The 20,002-nt window shown below is 36.8% G+C and overlaps 1 protein-coding gene across 1 annotated transcript in view; it reads left to right on the plus strand.

Annotated features, from left to right (window-relative positions):
• Nucleotides 1-7,058: 7,058 nt before the first annotated feature.
• SUT2 (sucrose transporter 2) overlaps nt 7,059-20,002 on the plus strand; it is a 107,714-nt gene continuing 94,770 nt past the window's right edge. The window contains exon 1 of the mRNA XM_089431689.1: nt 7,059-7,789. Coding sequence (XP_089287815.1) covers nt 7,541-7,789 — 249 coding nt within the window. The 5' untranslated portion in view covers nt 7,059-7,540. The remainder of the gene's footprint in view (nt 7,790-20,002) is intronic.

A 20,002-nucleotide genomic window follows, 5' to 3' on the forward strand; every position in this document is an offset into this window, starting at 1 on the left:
AATTTGTTTGAATGCAATTGTCATGGAGCGATCCATTTTTTTGTCATATAAGAGTTGTAATATGTTGCTGCAACATATGCATCTAAAGTAAATTGAGCATTTGTGTTTGCTTGCCACACTATGTTCTTGTATTCATCTGTGTCAAGTATTTAGCTCTGAATACAACTACAACTAGAGAATTCTTCTTATTTAGTGCTATTGATACCAAAGGAAAAAGATGTAGAAATGTATTGTTAGGTATGCATGTAGACACAAACATACAAGAAATGTGGGCTTTGAGAATCAGTTACTAAAATTCTAAAAAGAATTTATAACGTCACATAACATATACACCCATGATATCAGTAATTGACCCGAGAGTCAAGGAAATAATTGTGACTGTGTACACAATATAGTATTTTCATAGCCTCTTGGATAGAGCCAAGTCTAGTCTTCTTCATTTGTTTGTTCTTTAATTTTTTGATATGAAATATACAAATTCACGAAATAATTTGCATTCCTATTATAAGGTTTACAAGAATCCTTTTTTCTCTTGTGCATCACAAAATGAATAAAAACAAAAGCCGTAAACAATTTTTTTCTTTTTTTGAAGACTTAAGTCGGCGGTCGCATCCATAAATATTTTGTGAAAAAAATTATAACCTCCCGAATACGTGACTACCTAACTAGAAATTCGAGGTGATTATGATTCGTTTTTATAAATAATATGCCCGACCTCGGCATTGCTCGACCTAATAAAACCACCCAACTATGGTATAGTCAGGGTCGCGATAAAATAAATGAATCATGCAACAAAAAACAAAAAAACCCCAACTATTCGACCTCTCAACTGTACGATCAACCCAAAAAATAAAAAAAATAAAAAAATAAAAAATAAAAATAAAAAAAATAAAATAAAATAAAATAAAATAAAATAAAATTTGTTACAGTCTAGACAATAATCTTGAACTTTTCGCCAAATCAATTTAAAAAAAAAATAGTTTACACTCTGGGAAGTAACATGAAGGATTGGACGAGGGAGCTCCTGGTCTATATTTTCCTTAAAGGAAAATACAGTCTATAGTTTCTCTGATACATAAAATCCATTTACATCCTTGCCTTTCTCGCTCACAGAGAATGGCGATCACCAATTGTATATTGCCATGCAATAGTACACCACGGGGCCACCAATACAACAAGTAGGCTAGTGGTTGGGGCATAGCCGTCTATTACTTCACAATGTTATGTTCCTCGTGACTCCCGACTTCCTAACCTAGTGGCAGTCAGCTCATCCTGAAGTTTGTAACTTGCACTCTCTCCGACCACCCGACCCCCGACTTTCAACTCAGTTGGTTTGTCATGTCGCCCACACATCCTTCCACTACACATATGGTCTGACCTCCTGACCTCAACCAAAGTGGCTTTCGACACCACTTTTCTTATGTTTTATGCAACTATTATTCCGTCCTCCAAAATCTCGGTTATCTACCTGGCTACTTGGATCCTACAGATAATCCACGCTGAATGCCCAATCGTACAACAAGAGAATCTCATTGCTCCAATCAGGAGCTTTCCCACCTATGGGCCTCACTGCAACAAGATAAGCCTTATCCAATTCTTTCTATAAATTCAGCATTTCGCCCCTTTGCTCCATAGTAAACACCCTTTCTTATTATTCAAGAATGGTTGTGTCATGGTTGTTTGGCTCTGCACCACGCATAACCTTCACTTTATATTTTTGCACTCTCCCCAAAGACCAGGTCTACTGCTGCATGAACTACCTCAAGCTAATCCACTTGACTACACCCTGCCCTCAGGGATCCATTTCGCTTAAATGAACACATCGCTACTCTATCGAAGTCATACTAAGATGTTCCACGACGTTACCCCTTCTAAGCTTGGGTGATAGCTACATTGAGAAATTACTATCCCGCGACACTTCTCTGCCTTCAGGTAGAGGATTCCTCGCATGGCAGCGTAGGCGCTCCTGCATCTCTTATCTGACAGAAGCCTGGAGCCACCTTACAACGGGCTCCCACCTCACCTTCCACATGCCAACTATTCCAGAATGCTCACCAACTCTCTCAGCAACTCCTCGAGACTGCTCATGGGTAGCTGGAGAATTTGGCTATTGACAGGGGCTTGTGACCCCCATTGCCAAATTCCCTATGGCGAGAATGGATGCTCGTGCACAACAAAGGCTAAAGCCTATAGAAGTACCACAATAAGACATGATCAACCTGTGAACATTCTCTTGATCTTTCGCATACTATTCGCCTATCAGCACAATACTTTGTAAACAGATATCCTGATGTACACATTGACCGACTCTGTCAAACAAAGAGTATCTTATAAATTTGTACATTAATACAAAAGGTCTCAGAACCCAATTCTTCTAACTGATCATGTTTTGCAATTGGAATAGATCATTGAGATCCTTAACTTCAGTTATTGAATTATTTATGATACCATTAAGCATTTAGGCAACACTATTATGGGACTCTTCTCCACTCTGAACTTCAGACACTCTGTAATTACTATTGTTTACTATATTAAATTATTTATTTTTTCATACAAGCATAGGACACATGTACCCATGCATAATCATAGCCACAATCAATATACAAATCAGGAAAATATCCCTTCACAATTGCATCACAGATATATACAAAACATCACATATTGCAGTTGTTGTTTATCCATATCTATTACAATGACAATGCAACATAACCCATTAATTGCAAATAGTAGTCATACAATATTTATCTTTTTGGTCTGCAGGGAAACTGAATCTGACCCTCTATCCACGTCCTCTTTTCCAAATGGCTCTCTTTCTTTTGGAGCAAGCTTCTGGTCCCTTCATTACCACTGCATCCTTGTTGTTGCAATCCCTCCATAAATTCTGTCCTCAAACCATTTAATTTCAGGAACCATCCCCTTTACTTCATGGACCAGTCAGCCTTTAATGCCTATCGTCAAGTTCAGGTCTCTTCTTTGCACAATAAACTGTATCATCCCTACCAGGAATTCTCCATCCCTAGCTCTAGAATCCATGTCCTCAGACCTAATCCCCTTTTTTTTGTTATTCCAAATATTACAACATATGTACATTCTTTTTACAATACAACTCATACCAGAACCTTGGGTGGGACTGTCACATAGATAATAAAATTCCTGAAAACTAATAATCAACACAACCCCTTTTCTACTGTTTATTCTTGTTCTCTGATCTGATGTAAAGTGGAGCAAATGTCAAAGTGCTTCAACTGTTTACTAATTTGTTATAAGAAATAAATTTTATATTAAAATAATAATTGTAAATATAAGTAAAGAACCAAGCAAAGTAGTCCAATGTTTTTGTCTATTTAAATAAATAAATAAATAAAAAGACACAAATGTCATTTTGGAAAAAACTAGGTAAAATTAATTTTTGCAAAAAAAGCTTGTTCTTCCATCCCATGTAAATAAATACCAATAAAAATAGGTTAAGCTCGAAAACAAATGATATTATCGAAAACTAGTGTTTTTCTTGAATTAAGAATAATCTATAAAATTACACTTAGAAATTAAAATTCAATATTTTTGAAATTAGAAATTAAAATCGAATAGTTTGGAATTAGTTTCAAAATACTTAGGCTTATTTTATCTTTGTTTTTAGGAATTAGTTAGGCCTAAACTCCCCTTATGTGTATGAGCTTGAGCTATAACTTCATCTTCATCTTCACACATAAAATTTTAACTAAAGAAACTAAAAAATATATGTACACAATTCATGTATACAAATAAGCAGTGACATGCCACCACTTGGCTCTTGTTCAATAAGAAATCCTTTTTATAAAATAATTAAATTACTATTAAAAAAAGCATTCAAGCTACAATTTTAAATTTAAAAACACCTTTTTTCTCGTGGTGAGAGACATTTAAAAACAATAAAACAATACTTACATTAACAAATTTAAAAATAATAATAACTAAAAAAAATGTCAACCATAAATAAAATTTTCAATTTTGAGCTTAATTTTAAATCAACTTTATCTAGAGACATAAAGTAATTGAAAAAAAATTACTTTTTAATATGAGGAAATATTTAATTCCTTCACTGCTGAATATGGATTTGAGAGATGACATGTAAAAATAATATTATTGATATTACTTGATGTCTAATCCATTCTTCACAGGGTGGAAAAACCTATCATAACAGTTGTCAAACCAACACTGAGGACAACCATCTCTAGCTGCTTTTCGTGAATGCAGGTTGACTCATCACCGTTATTCAAGGAAAACCACACCACGTGGAATAACCTGTTGGTGGTTCATAAGGGGGCAGACTGTCCTCATCTCTAGCTGCTTTTCGCGAATGCAGGCTTACTCATCACCGTTATTCAAGGAAAACCATGCCACGTGGAATAACTTGTTGGTGGTTCGTAAAGGGGCAGGCTTTCACTCCTGCTAGATGCCTCTAGGTCTTCGTTCGTTCACCTATTTCCTTACGTAAGAGGAGAGCTCTTAACCAAGAAAAAGTAGTTTTAGGGCATACTTCAAACCCATGTCTAATGTCTAATCCAATCTATGTTTAATTAATATGTAATATTTAAAATAAAAATATATTAATAACATAAAAATATTTTAATGAGTTATAAATATAATATTTCAATATCCATATTAAATAACATAGTTTTATATTTCAAATATAGTTATCATTTATATTTTTATAATCAAAATATAACTCTTAATTATATAATATTATAAGATTATTGCATGGAGAGGATCTGGAAATATTGTCACGTAATGTTACATTTAAAAATAATAAAATAATACTTACATTAACAAATTTAATAATAATAATAATAATAAGCAAAATCAATGTAAACCATAAATAAAATCTTCAATTTTGAGCTTATTTTTAAATCACTTTATAGAGATATAAAGTAATTGAAAGTTAAAAAAGTACTTTTTAATATATAATTCCTTAAATAGTTAATATTGAATTGGGAGATGACAAGTAAAAATAATATTATTGATATTATATGATGTCTAGTTTATTCTATACTTAATTAACATGTAATAATTAAAATATAAATATATTAATAGCACAAAAATATTTTAATAAGTTATAAATCAAATATTTCAATATCCATATTAAATAACATAATTATATATTTGAGATATAATTATCATTTATATTTAATAACCAAAATATAGTTCTCATGTATATAATATAATTTATAATATAGTATAATATTTTATTATATTTTAAATTACATTTCAGAAAAATATATTAATTAAAATAATACCTACTTAAATATAATTAAATTATAATTAATTATTATAATATTATATATATGTTTGTTTATTTATTTTAATATTATAATTTTTTTCATTTAGAGATGATGGCACAATTGGCAAAATACATATTAGATCAAAAGTTCAATCCCCTTGGTCATATCTCACCAATTAAAAAAAATAAATCCAAATATAACTATGATTCTCATTTATATTTTTATAAATGATAATATAACTCTCATTTATATTTGTATAAATAAAAACATAACTATCATTTATATTTTCATAAATAAAAATACAACTCTTTGTTTATACTATACTATAATATAATATTATGATGATGATGAACATCCACGAAGACCAATATGGTCTATTGGACCTTAAGAAAGGAGTGGTTAATTGAGATCATTTAAGATTTTATTTCTATGATAAAAAAGGAGGGAAACAAGTGTTCCAAGGTCATTGTAGTTATCCTGAGTGAACAAGTCAAGGAGATTGGTAGTGGGGCAAATGTTATGGAAATGAGAACATATGTGAGCAAGGGTAAGAGACTTCTAAAGGAAAGTGATTCTCATCTTCGACTCTCTTAGCATTACAAAGGAAACATATTCTTTCGCCCTAAATATAATTAAATTACAATTAATTATTATAATATTTTAAAATTAAATATACTACCTACCTAAATATTATTAAATTACAATTAATTATTATAATATTTTTATTTTCCAGTATAACTTTCTTTATATCCATATAAATAATAAATATAATATTATAATATTATATTTCAAAATAAATATCTATCTATGTAATTAAAAATACTACATATCTAAATATAATTAAATTATCTATCTGTCTATATATATATTGATTTTTTTTATACATATAACTCTCATTTTCCTCATCATAAATAAAAATATTACTCTCACTTATCTTGTCATAAATAAAAAAATATTACTCTCACTTATCTTGTCATAAATAAAAAAAGATTACTCTCACTTATCTTGTCATAAATAAAAATATAATTTTCATTTGTATAATATAGTTTCTAATATAATATAATATTATCATATTATATCGTAAATTATATTTCAAAATAAACATCTATATATAACCAACTTAATTCCATTTTAACTCAGATATATTAAATTTCTTTCGAGATTTAATAAATATGGATTAATCTTAAAAACGAGCCAAAACTATCCTTACAAATGTAAAATTACAACCTATAATTTTCCAACTATCCTACCTTACGTTGTCAAAAATAACCAAACCAACATTAAAACTGGTTATTAATTAAAAATTTAATTTAAAAGGTCCAAACAAACTACTATAATATCAAACCAACCTTAAAACTTGTTAATGACAAATTTAATTAAAAAGTTCAAAGCAAACAGCTATAATACTTTACCTTTCACAAACCACACATCTCACTTTATGTCAACAAAATCAAGTACAAAGTTATGTAGACTTCAAGGTATCCCATCACTAATGCTTATATTGTAATTATCACACCAACCCTATGCAAATCTATCAATAAGCATGAGTTGTAATGTGTGACCAATACCAACCCCCTCAAAAACCAATCTGTACTCAAATCCTTAGATTGTAATTTCTCAAGATATTCATCCAGAGCTAAACCTGGAGCAAGATTTAACGTCCCAATCAAAAAGAGCTGGCATGTGGCCCAGCCCAAATCCAATCAGTAGATCACACGAGGAATCCGTCGGTGCTTGTAATTTGGTCCAAGAAACTTCGTTTAAAAGCCACATGGGCCTTAGAAACGCGCACTTTCTCATGGATGGCTGAACTCTGAGGGGATTTTCTTTGGTCAAAATAACACTAATCCAAACAGTAACGAACAATTTCTTCGAAGTAATTGTGCAAGAATTCGAAAGACGGTATTCCATTTCTTCAACAGTGGTAGAGGGTTTTCATTGTAAAGTTCCTTCACACGGATTACATTAGAAACAAAGAGGAGTCGGCAGCTTTAACGTAGATTACAGCGCAAATACCGGGAGGAGTCAACCCATTTGGTTCTTGCTTGTTATGCCCAGATCTATGTGGATGCCGCACGGGTTTACACTACTGAGAAGAAAATAAATGAATAATTGTATATGTAACATAGATCAGAGCACAGATCCTGTGAAGAGTCATTCCATTGGGTTCTTGATTGTTATGCCCAGATCTATGTCTTGAAGGAAAAATCGCATTTATGGATACTGCCGGGGTTTACACAGTTGAGAAAAAATTAGATAAATAATTGTATATATAGATAAGCATGGCGCCCAAGGAAATTCGTATTCCGTACAAACATTTGGATCAGGCACAAATTGAATTGTCTGCGGTTTCTGATTCCGGTGAATCGAATTTGAGACCTGAAAATGGAGAAATAGCTGGATCTGGCAATAATAATAATAATAATGCTAATAGGAGTAGCCTGCAAACCTTGATTCTTAGTTGTATGATAGCTGCAGGAGTCCAGTTTGGATGGGCGCTCCAGCTGTCTCTTCTCACGCCCTACATTCAGGTTACTCCACTTTACTTTTCTCGATATAGGGTAAATTTTAATAATAAGTATTTTTTGGGATTTGTTCTTTTAAATGCTTTGGCGATTCATGCTTTCTGCTATGTTCCGGATGCCCTGCATTTCTTTGGGTGTATAGTTTGGTTAATTTATTTGAGATTTGTAAATTATTCAGTATACCAGTTAAATAGTGGTATTCTCTGTGTGTGTTGGGTGTATGTTGTGACTAACATCATATGTGAATAACAGTTTTGGGATGGAGGTGGTTGATCATGCATTCCTTGCATCAAAAGCTTTATTAACCCGGAAGTTGGCTTCAGGGTGCAAGTTGATGTGAGAGCATCTCCCTCACTTCAAGCCATTTTCGTGTGATGCCTTGTGGGTTCTTTCTCTTGTGGTTGATATCTATGTAATGTTCCTAATTGCATGCTATCTTACTATATTGACATATCCCTATGAATACTCTCTTTTTCTATAGCTTCATACCTCAATGAATACTCTTTTACTGTCTGGCTTCCTTACCTGTGATCCTTATCTATGTGATTTTCGTAATTATATGCCATCTTACTATAGTTGCATATCCCTAGGAATACTCCCCTTTAAAAACTTATATTTGTAATTTTGTAGCAAGGTGCTGTGCATAGTCTCCTTCATAGTGTATTTGTATTTAGTCTTTTCTGTTATTAGTAGCATATTTGTATTTAATCTTTTCTGTTATTTGATCCTTGAGTTTTTGTGTGGCCAGATTGAATGCATAAGATTCAGAGCTGCAATAACATGTCAGTAATTGCTTCACGGCAGTCACTTGGCCAAACCCACTTTGTATATTCTCTGTAAAAAATGTCTAAAATAGGTGTTAGCAAAAGCTTACCATCTGTTGTCTTCGCCTCCACTGCTGCTGAAATAGAATATAATAGTCTTTGTCTCTACTGCCTTTTCCGCTACTGGTGCTCCTGGTTGTGCCTTCCCAGCTGCTGAAACTACTATTGGTAGGGAGGGTGATCCCCCAGTCACTAAGTGGGAGGTTTTGAAAACCCTCATTAATTCCCAGTTCAACCCTGCGGCATAGCTTGATGTTCCTACTGGTGATGTTCTAACTTCTGGCTTAGCTCACTGTTCCTATTAAATGTCATTTCCTCCCATTTTTAACCCCGGAAATCACTAAGAGGTGTTGCTTTGATGATTATTTGGTAGTGTGTTATAGCTGCAGTATTTCTCCCTTGGTATTCAGTTTTATGCTATTGAGGTCTGGAACTTTTTACCACAGATTATAGCTTAATTCGTACAGATAGAGAAGCTTTGTCTCAGAATGCTCTTAATAAATATTGCTTATGGCATAGTGATGAAGTAGAGTTTCTCAGAAGTTATAAACTGATCACAGGGTTTTCAATTATTTTTCTTGCCATTTGCCCATATGGCATTGTATTTGGACTTATGAGTGAATTCAGTATTGCATATAACATATTAACACTTCCATCATCTGATATTTACTAGTCCTTACAGCTGTTCTGTTTCTTCGAACGCCAAACCTTTCGTTATGCCAGACCAGGGTGGCTTATCACTCTGAATAATAACTACCCTATGCCTATTCGTGCATCTTAACATTAGGAACCCTTGTATAACATGTCCTTTGCTGTGCAACAACTTGATTCATGAATCGAAGCAGTGTTACTTGGGAGCGGGAGCGAAAACAGGAGCAGGAGTGACATTTTCAGAAGCTCCCGGTTTGGGAGCGAATCCCGGAGCATTTTTTATATAATATATATATATATATATATTTTATATTTTGATACATATATGTCAACAAAAACATGTAGAATAATGAATTAGATATGAAAAACATAAAAAAACATAGATTGAACCATATAACAACAATCATCTAGAAGTTATAATCTTCATCAACCACGTCCACAAGTTAGTAACATAGTAACATACAACATATTGAGTCTCATGATTCATCAATCTTAAAGTTCCAAGCTTTCAAAATTCAATATATAACATTTATCATCATTGATCACCAAAGTTATACTTGTAAGCTAAGTGTAACCATTACAACAAATAATATCTAACATGAAATGAAATGTTATAAAATGAAATGAAATGAAACAACTTTCAACTTTCATGAAGCATCATATTCATAATTCATTACTAATGAGTTATAATTGCCAACTTCAAACTTAAATTGTCATATATTGTTTAAAAAAATATCATAATAAATATGAAAGAGTCAATAGTTATAAAAACTACTAGAAACTAGAAAAGAGAAGTAAATCTATTATCTATTTCTTATGCTTGGGCCTCTTGCCACCACGAGAAATGTCTAATTTTTTAATCTTGTTGGAAAATCAGGATCTTTGTCATTAATATCACCCTCTAAGCATTAATATTCAGAGGTATCTTTGTCATTATCTCTGTATCTGTATAGGGATCTTTGTCATTAATATCACCCTCTAAGCATTAACATAAGATAGAAAAAGCATAGCATGTCAAGTAAAGATTTTGTTTGAGTGATGTGTACATTTTTAGGAGGGTCATGATAGAGGAGTTCGACAACCAATGTCACTAACATCAAGGTACATAGAGGGATTGGTGCTTTTGATTAAATACGAGTTCCATACCCTAATACATGACAAAATTCAATGGAAAAATTGCAATCCCCCAATCCTGAAATCCTGAAAAACTGACAACTCTGGTGGATTTTGAATGAAATCTAAAATTCTACTTTCTCCATATGAAATCCAATGAGGCCGGAACCACTCTCAAACATCCTCCCGAAAAAAAATTGCAAAAAAGGCAAAACGCTCCCAAAAAGGCGAAAAGGTAGGGAGCGATTTTTTTTTTGTTTGTTTGTTTGTTTGTTCGGGAGCGCGCTCTCGACCCGGCGGATTGGGAGCGGGATCGGGGGGGGGGGTGCTCCCCCGCAACACTGAATCGAAGATTAATATCCTTCGGTAGTTTGAAGGTAAATATATTTCATCCTTCTTTATTTAAGCTAACTAAATAAAATAATGTAGTATAATAAATAGAGTAATGTAACATACTACCACAAGGAGGAAGGCCCAAGCTGGGATATTTGGAAGGGACTTGGAGTTGCCGCTTGCTTTTTAAGAAAAACGGGGAAACTAGGAGAGGCAAAGCAGGTAAAGAGGAAGAACAAGAGAAGGCCACTCTGTTAATTATAGGGTTTATTATTATTAATGGCATAAATTTGGGAAGAATTTGTTAGCGAGTTTGATAAAGTTGATTTGCAGCAAAGATAATAAGTAGCTAAGAAAATAAAAAGAAAAGAAGCAATGCTGGTTTATTGACCTCTTTCCTCTTATGTGGGTTAATTAATTTATGAAAGGAAGGTGCATAATTGAAAGGAGAACAAATGCAGCCTTGCTAACCCTCTTTTGAACCAAATGAAATCATCAAACAGCTAGTGTTTGATTCATTACCCCTTTACTTTTGGTGGGCAAGCATACTGAGAAAGTATCCTAGAGTTAATTACCCCCCTAAGTGGGTGAAAATCGTCAGTTATCTATGAAACTATCTAACCTAAACTCATCTAATTTGCAACAAGCTATTTGGGCTGGAAGAAAATGAACTAACAACAAGAAAGAACGAAGGGTTAGAAACGAAATCTATGTTCCTGTAATTCCACTCTTCTCTTATCAAAATAAGCAAGTAATATCTCGAAATACAATGAAAGAAACACACAAGCCATGCACACCTATAATGAGTGCAGTTATGGAGGACCCAAGTGCTCTGAGTGAAGATGGTTACCACCTCACTTTTAACTTCTGTTAAGCTTCCTTTGAGGTGGGGATGAAGTTTTATTGAGGTGTGACTAGGGATGGAGCTGAAAATGCCACACGATGTAAATGATCAGTCCAACAAAGGGAGATCAAAGCAAATGAAGAGGAAGGTACCAATTGTAGCAATTGCCAATAGGTAGAGGGTTGATGGAGACAATAGATCCAAGCAAGCCCAAGTGAGTGGGAGGCGGAAGGTGATCACTAGATCGCAAGAGTGCTAGAGATCAATAAAGTTTCAATATGTAAGAGAGATCAATTAGAGATAAAAGGAACCTGTAACAATGAGCAAGAGAGGAGCATAAATAGAAGGGGAAATACTTGAGCGGCATAGCTGGCCCCTGCACTTGTCGTTGGAATGGTGTTTTCTCCTTGATGATAAACTCATGGGTTTCAATCCTTTGTACTACAAAGGGACAAGGCCAAATTGGAAGTGGAAGTAGAGAAAACGAGCTCATGTTTCATAGCTAAGTGCAAATCACTAGCCTCATGTTAATAAAATGAACTTTTTTTTAACATTCTGTAAATATCTATATTAGCAGAATCTGTGCTCTTGGCACAACAATTTACAATCAGAATTTTGAGAGCTGATTCTGTTTGGTTTGCTCAAAAATAGCCTGAGTCTGTCAGCTCTTTTGTACCAATTCTCATTTACATACATCCACAATATTCTGCGTATATAGTGTCTATAGAAAACTCCTAGAATTTTACAACATTTAGTAGTCATTTCAAAAAAGAAAGCTGAAAAACAGACTAGTCATCCTAAATTATGATGTTTTCTTCTGGAACCTGGTTCAGGTCTGGTATTGCTGGTGCCACATAGTACGCTGAATTGGCTGCAGAAGCTATGGGCTGGTCTCGATGTCCTTCCTCTCGTTGAGCAGATTGAATTGAAGTTAGTTGTGAGAAAATTCCAAGTATGTCCTCTCTCAGGCTTTGAATTTGACACTTCAGGGTTGACAGAATTTCCAAAATGGCGCCCATTTTGGCCTATAGTCTGTCTAGCTTGATGTGAAGGGATCCTTGCTCTGTTGCGTCTGAGAATTTCCTGTTATCCAATTGTTTGCTTGCAGGCCTATTCACCCCTTCTTGGTCGCAATCAAGACTATAGATGCAATGGGAGGCCGGCAAGTGGATAGGGTAGAGTGGGTAGAGATTGGAGCTAGTCATAGAGAAGAAAAGAAGATTATCAGTAGTTGGACTGGAGGAGATAGAGGAAATGCTGTACCTTCTACAAATCCTGCGGTGTAGTGAACATAATTGTAAGCAGATTGAAGGAAGTTGCCCAGCCGAAGGGGCCTTGATATGCAATGATTGAACATGTTCCCTATCAACCATCATTAGACAGAGAGTCTGATAGATTTTAACTATGGAGAGGGAGTGAGCTGATGTTGGTGCCATTAGATGGACCCTTTGCACACTCTGCACCTTGGCTAGCTCATGCATTCCATTGTTAGTGCAACATTGTGCCATGGTGATGATGATGATGAGGTTCGCCATTAGGTTCGTCTATATACAATTTCTCTCTATATATATATTAAGTTTAAAATGAAATATAGGATAAAATAGTAAGATATCAAGGTTCGCCAAAATTCGAACCTCAAGGTTAAAGTTTGACGAACCTTGTGACATAGCTTGGGATTAGTCATAGGATTAGATTAGGGGATGGGAACCTCACATATGGTTCCATTAACCATCAAAGTTCCTGGTGGTAAACTAGTTGCATGTTTGGCTAACGAATCCACTGGAGTGTTGAGGTCATTGGGGATATGCTTGGCTTGGTTTTCTTGCATGGTGTCTATGAAGATCATAATTCTTTGGAAGATGGATTTAAATTTGGAGTCAACAAGGGCCATGTCGAGGTTAAGGTGTTTGATAATTGTTACCCACCAATATGGGTAACCCCTAGGATAACTGTTAATTTTAGCTATGCTTAAGAGCAATTTACTTCAATTTCTTTATTAGCCCAATATCAATATTCAGTTTAGCAATCACATCAGCATGATAGTAAAATGCAGATAGAACATAAACATAAACAGTGGAAGACAAGCCAAGACAAGAGGACAAGATGTGGCACCAGCCAGGGACAAACCCCAATGTGGGGAAACCCTTGATCAGTTCTTCTTATATTCTTCAATACTTCAGCAGAGAGAGATAGTACAAATTTACAAATTTGATAATTTATGACAGCAGCAGAAAAGCCCTAACCAGAAAAGTCAACGCTGGTCAAACAGGGCAGAATTCTTCCTCTAAGCAGCTCGGTCAAACCCAGTCAACTTCGGCCTCCAACAACAAGCTCAATCAGCCCAAAACACTGCTCATAATTCTGTTTGCATTTCGCTGTTGGTTGCTGTTCTGGTTAGGGCACTTGCTGCAGCCCTAAACTCCCTTGACAGTCTCCAAACAGTCCCTTAGAGAGCTGTGGCACACCCTTGAGGAGCTCCTCCCTTGCTACGATGCTGCCTTAGGGCATATGCCAGCCCTTGACTGCCCTACGCAGCCCTTGTTGTGGTGCTATGGCCTGCGGCCTAGCACACAGCAACCCCTGTAGCAAATGGTCCCCAAAACAGTGCCCAAACACCATCAAATCAGCAGCATTTTAGCCTTCAAGAACTCGGCCTAGCTGTCTGCACCTTCAAGCACCCAACCGCATACACATCAAGCCCTACGCTGATCTGTCCTTAGCCTAAAATGGATCTGAGAGTTACGCTGTACCTACAGCACACTCCACGCTGTTTAGGGCAGACCTCTTCAACGCATAACTTCTCCTTATAGCTGCGGCTTCCCTGCCTTGCAAACACACCTAAAACAATCCTTAACTCATGCCCTAGAACAACCTCATTCACCATGCTGTCACCTACAGCAAACAGAAACTCCCACGCTGTTCTTCCAGGCTCCTTCATGCTGTCTTTAGGCTCCTTCTTTGCTGCGGCTAGGGCTTGAGATCCTCCTTTCCACCAAGTCCTCTAGAGGAGACATACCCAATCACAAGAGGAGAGAGAGAGACGATGAGATGAGATGAGATAAGTTAAAATGACTTGAGGTCTCCTCCTTTTATATGCAACGTTGAGGATGAGCTGGGGGTTTGAATGCCTGTTTTGCTTGCTGACCGACCTTGACAATTTGTCAATAATACAAATAAATTCATCTCTTCATTTTTGCATGTCGGAATTGGATGATCTTTAGATCAATCCTACACCTCTCAGAGAGAGGAATCCAAGAAAAATATCAGCTGTCATAAATAAGATGACCCATGTGTAGTTTGGCCCTAGTTGCCAATTTTAACACTCGCTCTCAACTAGGGAGAACTCTATCGGTGAATCCATCTGCCAGTTGGTATTATCTCTGCCATCAATGCATTGCTCTGCACTGCTTTGCTTTGCTGAACTATGAAGAAGAAGAAGTGATCGAGAATGTATCATACCATTCTCTACTGACCCGAAGTCAATCCTAGATAAAAGGGAGTGTCTCATACCACTCTTACTGACCCAAAGTCAGTTCCAATCAAAAGAGAGTGTCTCATACCACTCTCACTGATCTGAAGTGAGTTCCAATTGATCTCAGATCAATATCAGTCATCCTAGCATAGGGAGTACGGTAGTACACGATGCGTCCATTGGTAGTACTATGGTCCCTATCCTCATTTCCCTACTCATTGGCCAGATGAGAGGTACTTCCCATGAGTCCTAGACTGCAGAGGTAGGATGTCTCAGCAGGAGAAGGATGAACCACTCATCTTGCCTACATGTCGCCATGGGGTATGACAGGGGAAGGCTGAACCACTCACCCTGTACACAACAAACCACTAGGGGAAGGCTAAACCATTCACCCTATGGTTGCTCATCGCTCCAAGAAGTACCCCAAGCCCCCCAGAGCTCCCAGAGCTCAATGTCCATATCACACTGGACCCTCATAAGAGGATCTCTCCATGACTCTAAGTCGTTCTCGGAAGGCCAAGAACTTGACCTTCCCTAGGGGCTTTGTCAGAATATCGGCGACTTGCTCATTAATCCCAATGTGATGGAGCCTTATTGCTCCTCGTTGTACCCTATCTCGGATAAAGTGGTACCTGGTATCTATATGCTTGGAGCGATCATGAAATACAAGATTCTCTAATAATTGGATCCCACTATGTTTCTTGCAGAGGATCATGGTGGCATCCAACACATGTCCAAATAGCTCACTGAAGAGCTTCCTCATCCAGAAAGCTTCACAGGAGGCCATACTAGCAGCGATGTATTTGGCCTCAACGGTGCTCCAGGCAACTGATTTTTGCTTCCTGCTCATCCAGGATATCGAAGCTGAACCCAAAGAAAAGCAACACCTAGAAGTGCTCTTGCGATCCACCACACTACCAGCCCAATCGACATCAGAATAACCATGCAGCCTTGCATCTCTGACAATGTATCTCAGTCCATGAGTGATTGTGCCCCGAGGACATCTTAGAAGATTCTTGGTACCATTCCAATGTATATGATGAGGCTCAACCATATATTGGCTCAACTTATTAACTGCAAAACATATGTCCGGACGAGAGTTCACCAAGAACGCTCCTATGTGATGACGATACTCAGAAGCATTTCCCAATTTAGGTTTGACAACACTACCACATAACTTCTTAAGTTCCATCGGGGTAATCACAGGCTTGCAGTCCACCATCCCAAATCTTTCCAATATCTTCACAACATACTTTCCTTAAGATAGGAAAATTTCTCCTGGCTTTTGCTAGACCTCCAATCCTAGGAAGTAGTGCATCAGTCCTAGGTCCTTCATCTCAAATTCAGAAGCCAACTCTCTCTTACATTTGTGAATGAGAGGGTTTGCACCTGTCAAAAAGGGGTCGTCCACATAAAGTACCAGTATGAGAGGTTTATCATTTTCAACCTTAAAGTAAAGGTTCGGATCAACATCACTTCTAGTGAATCTTAGCTTCATCAAATAGCTATCAATCCTTTCATACCAAACCCGGGGTGCTTGCTTCAAGCCATAGAGATTTAGCCCACTGTCACCTCAGCTAAGACTCCCTATTCTTTATGGACTTTCACCGATGGGAGGAGACCCAGTATGTGTAAAGTCATTGTGAAGGATGAATCAACCAATGGATGTGAAGTAACCTTGATGATCCTATTCTGAGAAGGAGGTTAAGAATGGAGCTTGCTTGCTCTTCAAGCAAGGTTCAAAGCTTTCTAGGAGGAGGTGAGGATTTGAGGGCTAGGTTTAAGGAATATGTCTTGTAAAGGAGCTTCCCAATTCCTAAAATCCTTATGGAACTTGGTTTCCTAAGTGGTTCTTGAAGAATTGACTTTTCAAAGGTATGGGACCACACGGGACCAAGTGGACCCAGGTTAGGTTAAGGGGAGGGAGTTTAGCAATCGATGATGATCTTAACCTAAACAACGAAGGGGAAAGGAACAAACAAGAATTTCCACTTAAAGGTGTCAAATTGATCCTATGAGGTACTAGCCCAGGGAACACCGGGGCAAATTTTGATCTCAGAGCTAAGGCTTGGGATATCTCACAATCCCACCATCGAAATTTCTTCAAATTTGGAGGAGACCTTGAGGACACACCAACGCAGTAGAGGCTAGGAGATCGAACTTTTTCCATCGCTACTTTGTCGGGAAACTGATGCCCTAAGTGGCCCAACGTGGCTAGACCTAGAAAAGAGGGGAAAGAGGTAAAGAAAAAGGTTTAAGGTGATCACCTTATGGTGGACCAGTACCTAATTCCTTTTGGGGATATGGAGTCACGAAGAATTATGAAGAAAGATCTTGTTTCTAGCTCAAGGACCCCAAATATCAGGCCTTGTGTTCACCAAGTACATCAAGGACCCCACCAACTATCTGTAGATAGTGCCATCTACTGCCTCTCCTATAGAAGCATCTTCTTTCCTCCAGTTAGGAGCTAGAGGAGTGTTCATGGGCTTGCAATCTTGCATATGGAATCTGTGAAGGATTTCAAAGGTGTACTGCCCCTGTCCAACAAATAGCTCTCCATCTCCTTGCCACACCTCCAAACCAAGGAAGTAGTGTATCAAGCCCATATCCTTCATCTCGAACTCTCTTGCAAAGTCCTCCTTGCAAGACTAGATCAACCTCTCATCTCTTGTCAGTATGAAATCATCCACATACATGACTAAGATGAGCAGACTGCCATCTACCAAAATGTAGTAGAGATTGGCATCCGCTTCACTCTTAGTGAAGCCCAATATACTGAGATAGGAATCTATGCGAGTGTACCAAGTACAAGGTGCTTGCTTGAGACCATAAAGGGTGCTCTTGAGTCTACACACATGTGCCTCCCTGTCAAATGTCTCAAATCCCTTAGGCTGCTCAATGTAGATCTCTTCCTTAACCACTCCATTGAGGAAGCAGTCTTAATATCCATCTGATGGATCTTCCACCCCATTTGTGCTGCCAATGCTAGTATGGTCCTGATAGAAGAGTATCTTGCCACAGTGGCAAATGTCTTCTCATAATCAACTCCCTCTACCTGTGAGAAGCCTTTGGCCACAATTTTGGCCTTGTACTTCTCAACGCTGCCATTTGCTGCATGTTTCACCTTATACACCCACCTATAGCCAATAATAGAATAGTAGATTTGACCTCGGGTCTAGACACAACCTCATAGTCATCATTCTTCATGATGGAGTCATTCTCCTCCACCATGGCACCTACCCACACCTGCTAGGAAACTGCTTCCTATTGAAAAATGCAACAAGAAAATCCTAATTTAATTTTGTCTTTGAATTAAATTGTAATTCTAATTCTCATAGCAACTTGTAGTAGTTAATTAATTTAATTTGACTTAGTTGACTCAGTTAATTCGAGTTGGGAGTCTATCTAGAGTCATGTAGAACGATTCCTAAATTTTAGGGGCCCAGGTTGAGTTCTTTTGAGTTGTAATTATTTAATTCAGTTTAACTGAGTTAAATTCAGTTAAACTAGTTCCAACTGATGGAGGAATTAGTGGGAGATCCAGTAGTGGGGTGTAACTAGCATTGCTCAACCAATAAACTGACGATTCACTCATAATTAACTCATGCATGTCAGATCAGAGAAAGACCTAGTTGAGATTGGAGTTCAGGGACAATGTACTATCAATTGTAAAATCATCTAAATTAAACCGATGGTGCATGCAATTAGAGGAAGGCCTATTGATGGATTGCGTAGTTATGGATGAGGAATTTCCCAATTAAATACGGGCTAATTCCCTAGGAAAATGCGCAAGGAAATAGGAGCTTGGCAGGTAACAAATTTGGCTAAGTATTGGCTGGAGCTTGTTTGTGAAGCAGTGAGATAGATTGAGATAGTGTAGAGGTTGCTCGGGCTTGAGCAAAGCATTGTAATCTTCTCATATTTTTTGATTAATGCAATATACAAATAGTAGGGGTTTTTAGCTGTGGCTTTCACTAGAAAATTATTGTGTTATGTGCTAGATAATCGGATTCGTCCTATAGGCCCCACGAATCCCGAATCCATCGTGTCCGACATGATTCTCTCGAGATTCGTGTCCAAAAACCATGACACGTCGTGTCCTATTTTGACACGTCGAATCCGACTGCGTGTCACGATTTTGGTAGCGTGTCCTGTTTTCCAGGACTCGTTAGGCAGCAAAAGTGACCTGCACGGGTATGAAAAGGCCGCATTTGGTCATTACAGCCACACATATTTTCATTTGGCAAGCGTTTTGGCAGCTTAATGATCAAGTCTAGGCCCTAATATTGATATGCTATTCATGGTAATGTTAAATTCTTAAAGTAAAAGTGACATTCTCCTTAATCTTCATTTTCATCCTTTTACTTAAATTTTTAACATTACCATGAAATGACTCAGGATGTTTGAGAGTGGTTCCGGCCTCATTGGATTTCATATGGAGAAAGTAGAATTGTAGATTTCATTCAAAATCTAGCAGACTTATCAGTTTTTCAGGATTTTAGGATTGGGGGATTGCCATGTTTCCATTGAATTTTGTCATGTATTAGGGTATGGAACTCGTATTTAATCAAGAGCACCAATCCCTCTATGTACCTTGATGTTAGTGACATTGGTTGTCGAACTCCTGTATCATGACCCTCCTAAAAATGTACACATCACTCAAACAAAATCTTGACTTGACATGTTATGCTTGTTCTATCTTATGTTAATGCTTAAAGGGTGATATTAATGACAAAGATCCCTATACAGATACAGAGGTAATGACAAAGATACCTCTGGATATTAATGCTTAGAGGGTGATATTAATGACAAAGATCTTGATTTTCCAACAAGACTAAAAAATTAGACATTTCTCGTGGTGGCAAGAGGGACAAGCATAAGAAATAGATAATAGATTGACATGTATTTGAATTTTGTATGTACTATGCATGCTAATAACTATAGATGAAGATCTATATTTGAAATCAATAAATTTGTATCAT

This window comes from Pinus tabuliformis, chromosome 5_1 (assembly GCF_031772625.1).
Source record: "Pinus tabuliformis cultivar Carrire ecotype Pingquan chromosome 5_1, CPIR1, whole genome shotgun sequence".
In the NCBI taxonomy this organism is placed as follows: Eukaryota; Viridiplantae; Streptophyta; class Pinopsida; order Pinales; family Pinaceae; genus Pinus; species Pinus tabuliformis.